Below are 6,311 nucleotides of genomic sequence, written 5' to 3' on the forward strand. Positions count from 1 at the left end.
TATCTCATGGGATGCCCTTCATTTCCCTCCCCCACTATAAATCCTTTCCCCTCACCCCAAGATGTACACCACTGATGTCACCTCTTGCCATATTTAAGACCAAGCAAGAGTTTTATTATGGATTCTGGATGGAATTCGGCCTTTAGACTGTAAAGGAGTTTTGCCAGAACACTAGATATATACCTTCTTTTGAGGTTGTTTACATAGTTCAAAAACTTAAAAATAAAATCTGCTTCAAACACATACTTACTTGTTAAAGCAAAATTTGGATTTTCCACTTCCATGCGCTGAATTTGGGCATTCAAAAACACTTTGATATCTATCCCTCTGGCAAATGATGATGAATTAAAAAATCTTGCTGGAATTTTTGAAGCAATATCTGGTTCATCTCTTCCAAATCCGAGGTTATAGAGCACCTCTTCAGGATCTTCCTCATAAAGTTCCAGTAATTCAGAAACACTAGACAAATGAAAAGATGTTTACTATCTACTTGTCTCTTTTTAAGACCCAGTTCCTGCTGTCCAGCTGCTAATTCAGCCCAGTAGCCAGCTTGGTCTATTGAACTTTTGACTCCTACAGCTCAGTCTACTTTAGGAAATAATTGTGAAGATCTCTGTGTCTGAAGTTTTGGTTCACATCACCAGAGACATCGGCCCAGACACATCGATGTCCAGACACATCTCAGATCCAATCCTGTAATTTATAAAGTCAGCCCTTATTCTGCAGAGCTCCGATTTTAAAATGTCATTAAAATTTCAGACGTTTCTAACGTTTGGGCCCATTTGTTAGTATTTACTGCAAACCACAACTAAAACAAATAGCAGTTTTTCAAGCAACCAAATGAAAATTCCCTTCTCGGCTACTAAATGCAACAATGCACATAAATCAAGCCAAGTCCATTTAACTGAGGAACAGAAGAAGTAAGTTTTGCCAGCAAAACACAGCCAAATTCCACTGAACTGTGCCATGACCTTCAAAGCATAGTACTCTTTTACCTTGAAACAGTCGCACTGCTTTTTCCAGAGCCGGTGGAGTTCATACTTCTCCCCTTCTGGTGGAACTGCAGCCTCCTCTCCTTCGCCAGCACACCATTGCTGTCAACACAAATGGAGAAGACCCCTGCGATAAACCCCTTTCGTTCGGGGACTTGATTCTCCGTCTCGGAGGAGAGCTAAGCTTCCAGCGCTGCTGAATTTCTCTTTTCCCGTTCAGTGTTATCTGGTTTATATTAGCCATGTCATTTATTGAAATACAATAACAAAAGCGAACCCTGGGACGCCACAGTAAAAATGTACGTAGACAGTAAGAATTTGAAGGCAAATGCAAGCTGAATAAACAAATCCCTGATCTCCCCTTGCTGCCTCACCCTCCCCGATCCCACCCTCCTCCAGCAAGGAAGCCCAGCCTCGGGTGAGCTGCCCTGTCCTGCCTTTCCCTGCCCTTCCCCGTGCCACTGCCTCCTCCGGCAGGATGACCCCTCCATGGCAGGACCACCTCTCCGTGCCTCGGGTAGCTCCCCCTCACCCTTGACTGCCACCTGCGCAAGGCTGTGAGCCACCCCAGCAGCGGCCAGGGAAGCTGAAGAGGCTCCAGGCTGGACGAAATGGAGCAAGATGAGCTCCAACCAAGACTGCCGGCCAGTTTCTTTCCCAATCCCAAACTATTTCCTCCCTGCATCCGGAGAAGCCGCCTCAGCATTAGGTGGTACCTCGGCTTCAAACATACCGTTACTGACTATGTCTCTGGGGGACAAACCTTCCCAGGGTGAATTTTACTGTACAAATCCTAACACACACACACACACACCCCCCAGAACAACCACCAAGACACCAAAGATGACAGAGGACTCATCTAAAAGCGCATTTACAGGGCCCGGCTCAGGAGGAGTAACTAGGATGCTGCCCACACAGTCTGTGCTGGTATTTGCTGAAGGCTCAACAGGGGTTTTAGTCAGAGCACATTTTACCTAGAAGCTCTCCCTATAAAGCAGGCTCTCTCAACGTCTTTTTTTCCCACTCCCAAAGGATATCTGCTCTGAAAGGTAAAACTAATTTTCCCTTGAAATTTCTGAAATGGCAAGGGATCAGTGAGGCAAAGAAGGTAAATCATACTAAGTTACTTAGAAGATTTGGCATTTCTCTGTTTTCCTCCTGCTACTGGAAAATCTACTTCAGGTCCGCTGGAAGAATAAAAATCTGCTTTTTTTTTCTGCATTTCGTAATGATTGTTTCTGTGCTATCTGGATCTTCTCTTTCCATCTCACATAAGCTGACATGACCAGCAGAGCTTTAGCTCTGAGGTAGCCTCCACGACTTCCACCGCCCCCTCTCCCTCCCACCCTCCAGTATAAATATTTCTCTGAAGTAAACAACAAAAAAAAAGATGTTTACCATGCTTCCATTTGGGTATCACTCCGTAGATGATTAGCTGTAGAGAAACAAGAAGTTACACACAGACCTCTTCAGAATTACACTTCCCACAACCAGTATGAAGAAGCAAGCAGCGAGCACATTTACCAATACTCCCACGTAAGCCAAGTTTTTCTCTTCCCATATGAATGTGATTGTCAAGTGTTTCTAGTATATGGCTGATACAAAGATGATCTGGTTTATTCAGGCTCTGAGTAAAATAAAATCTCACACGGACACACGTTTACATACTGCCATTAATCATATTAACTTGAAATTTTACATGTGGTAAGCTAGTAATTGTCATATAAACCATTTATTGCTTTGCAATTGAAGAAGCGATCACCAGCTGCAGGGCTGTTCCGGGGTGGGAAGGGGAGGAGGAGAAGCGGGCATGTGAGGATTGCTCCAGTAGAGAAAGTAAAGAACATAAGAAAGGCAGCTGGCCCCACGGCCAGGTACTGAGACTATATTCGTTAAGTCATTACAGCAGTGTGGTCTGCTCTTGAAGTGGGGCAGGGCCCTGGCTGCCCGAGCTGTGCAATCCATGGACAACAGCTAGGTGAAGCCTGTGGTGCCGATGGGACCAGTGGCCGCACTCGGAGTCGAGAGGGCTCTGGAGGGAGGCTGGCCGCCAGGTACCAAGCACCTGGTCATCAGCCTCCGACAGGGAAGTCAGCACTTCCTGCAGCCAGATCAGCCCAGCTCCACGTGGGAACATCCCAGGCAGCGTTATTCTTTCAGAAAATCAACACCCTGTCAAGCCAGAGAGTTGAGCGCCAGCCTTAAATTATGGGTTCCCCAAAGAGGCGACTCAACGTTGACAAATTTGCCCCAGGAGACAGACAAGGAGCATGCATATGCTATAGCAGCCCTCGGAATCAGCTATGAAAAGAGCAAAGTGATGTCAAGCATGCTGCCAGGAAAACCCTGCATCTCAACTTGCTGGGCCAGCGGGGTACAGTCAGCAACAGAGAGCAAACATGGAAACCTCACAACCTCTCTCTTCTTTTCAGAGGTATCATGAAGAAACTTAAATGTATACAAAATAAAGATGCCACATCTCTTTTTTTTTTTATATTCTTGCCTATAGTATGAAGGTAAGCCTATCTATACGGATTAGCTGGTGACTAGTGTGAACAGCTAAACCACGGGTTTTAACAGCTCAGTAGGGGGCCGGGGTTACACGACCCTGCCCAATGCCTTCCATACCATTCACACAGGGATCTGGCTTGTATCTGGATTCAGGCAGCCACGGATGCACAAGGGCAGCCCGTTCATACCAGCCTCAAAGGGGCTGTCTGTCTGGCAGGGCACGCAGTGCTGCTCCAAGCAGCTCTCTTGTCCCCTTGTTCTCGGATGGGAAACAAAGCCCTGCAGAAACATCCGTATCCTTACCCAGGAAAATCAACCAGTGATTCTAGTATTGGGACCTTTGTCATCTGAAAAGGAGGGAAATGACCTTCTGCCTAAATCATGCTAAAGGCTCATAAAAAACAGAAATCCTTGGGAATGATAAGGTGAAAAAATTGAAAAGAAAAAAGTGACATGATGTTTTAAAATATACTGACTCTTGTATTATTGGCTATATGCTCAGAGCTTGCATTATCGTTACAAAGAAATTTTTCCTATGAAATCTTTGTACTGCAGGCAATCTAAAAAGCGGAAAAGACTGTCAGAAAGAAAATTTAATCCTATTTAATCTATTGCAGTAAGGGACTCATTTACTTCTCTGTCATTATCAGATCAAGGTCATTACCAGATCAACTGTTTTCCTTAGAAGTCTTGAATCTTTAAAAATTAAAGATATTTCCTTCCTCCAGGCCTTGTGCTGCTACTTTGACACCACTGGCAAGACTGCTGTGGAAGAAAAGGGCTTTCTACTATACAAGTTCTGACACTTTGCAAAAGCCATAGTTCAAAAAACTTTAAAAGTTAAAGGGGGGGAGTGGTTTTGGCCTTTTTTTTTTTTTAGGCTGAAAACAGATATTGTCTTATATCTCCTATCCTGCAGATAACCTCAGGACCTGGTTTGTGAGACTGTTTTTTGCTATTTTATTTCAGGTTGCTGCTGTTAGAACAGGATCCACAGTCCTTTTGTGTGTTTGTTTGTTTATGGACACCTCTAACCCATGATCAACAGAGAGGCTAAAAGTCTTTTTCTAACAAAGAAGTCCACCATGAACAGCCACATCTCCTTCCCCTTAAAAAAGGGAAGAGAAAGAAAAGGCAAGCATCTAGCGACAGCAAAGTGGATATCGTGGCTGATGCAAAATACTCACTCAGCTTTGGTGCTTTTCATTTTGAAAAGCACTTAGCCCTTAATGGGTTTGCTTCTTGGCTGACAGAATTTCATTCCTCCTTTCAAAAGCCCACACATACCACTCCCAAGGGATTCAGTGGAAGTGGGGCATGCATGGCTGCCAAGAGTAACCCATGGACAAGAAGAGCAAGTAGGAGAAACCACTTTCTCACAGCCTCAGTGAGTGCTCCAGGCTGTGCTGCCGCTGTGGGCATTAAAATGAGAAGGCAGAAGCGAATTCAGGGCTGCCTCTGACCTTCCGGTTAGACCAGAATGTTTAACACCAGCAATAGTCTAATAAACTCAAAAAGCAAATCTTCCTGCATTTTTCTATGTACTTCATGCTGGTTTTCTAGCCAGCTTTAGCAACTGCCTTTGACCAGAAGGGAAATGCTGTCTTTCAAAATAAAAATCAGATGACTGAACATAATTGGGGTTTTTTTGCTAGAAAAAACAGTCATAATCCTGCCACACCCACCTTCGGCTCCCAGGGATAAGTCATCTTCAAAACTTCCTCCATTTCTCACCAGCATGCCTGAAACCATACAGTAAGCACTTCAACAACTAGAATGCTGCAGTGTTTTCTTTCGAACAGCTTAACTAAAGATAATAGCAAGACACTTCATTTGATACAACAGGATATAACCAGACTATATTTACAATCCCTGCATTACTCATTCACTAAAAACGCACTGAAAAGTTACATTTGAGAACACAGAAAAATTATTTTGAAAGAGAACGACTACAACACTGCTTTAGTTTTGCGCTCAGAAACATCCCTGAGTCAACCTGCAAGCAAATTAATTGCAAGTGGGAACCTGGAGGTACCACCCAACACATCTGTGCCTTCTGCTGCCACATTATCTATCCCCTAGACATCTTACCAGGGGGATCCAGAGTCTGAGTCCAGCTTAGGCATTCCCCTCTCTCTCCCTGTACCAGATTAAGAGTTGAAGCAAAGACTCCAGACACAGCAAGTAATTCCTCTGCACCCTGCCACTACCTGCACATTCTCGCTGTACTTTGAACTTTAGTATTCGGACCTGCTCAGATAGTAAAATTTTCAGGTGTGGCAACCAGAGTTATTAGAGGCAGAGACTGCCTAATGCTCGCCAGCTCAGAGAGGAAATTACAACCTCCCCGTTCTGCACATTTCGGGGTTTTTTTAGAGCTTACTAAACTCTCCAAAAAGACTTATTCAGATCTTTTCCACCTTCTCCAGTTTCTCGGGCACAACTGCTTCGCAGTGAGAATAACTCAGCAACGCCGACTAGGCTGTGGTTTGTGCCACTGTGGTTTGTGCTAAAGGTGGTCTCAGGTGAACGTCCACGAAAGCACAGTTCCCAGCAAAAGAGATTTCGGTAGGTAAAGCCTTTCCTTACCCTTCAACAGAGGATTGCTTTGCTCATCCAGGGAGGCTCCCAGAGGCGTTCTGAAACCACAGAAGAGATTAATACTACTTTAAAAACTTGCTGCTTCATGTCCTTCCTTACAGTGTGTAATGAGCTTGTGATAGCAGCAGTTGTCCCTCCCTCCGCCCCCAGAAAGCACAAACATCTGAGGACTGGCAGTAACCTCCTAAACAATCCCCAGCCCTCTGA

At 44.7% G+C, this 6,311-nt stretch overlaps 1 protein-coding gene across 1 annotated transcript in view; it reads right to left on the bottom strand.

Annotated features, from left to right (window-relative positions):
• The window catches only part of SSFA2 (sperm specific antigen 2), a 36,216-nt gene extending 30,075 nt beyond the window's left edge, over nt 1–6,141 (bottom strand). Inside the window, exons 1-5 of the mRNA XM_009332273.1 lie at nt 6,093–6,141; nt 5,189–5,245; nt 2,391–2,427; nt 996–1,094; nt 251–459 (exon numbers count right to left, since the gene is read on the bottom strand). Coding sequence (XP_009330548.1) covers nt 251–459; nt 996–1,094; nt 2,391–2,427; nt 5,189–5,243 — 400 coding nt within the window. The 5' untranslated portion in view covers nt 5,244–5,245; nt 6,093–6,141. The remainder of the gene's footprint in view (nt 1–250; nt 460–995; nt 1,095–2,390; nt 2,428–5,188; nt 5,246–6,092) is intronic.
• Between the last annotated feature and the right edge of the window lie 170 nt (nt 6,142–6,311).

This window comes from Pygoscelis adeliae, unplaced genomic scaffold, assembly GCF_000699105.1.
Source record: "Pygoscelis adeliae isolate BGI_AS28 unplaced genomic scaffold, ASM69910v1 Scaffold160, whole genome shotgun sequence".
Taxonomy (NCBI): Eukaryota; Metazoa; Chordata; class Aves; order Sphenisciformes; family Spheniscidae; genus Pygoscelis; species Pygoscelis adeliae.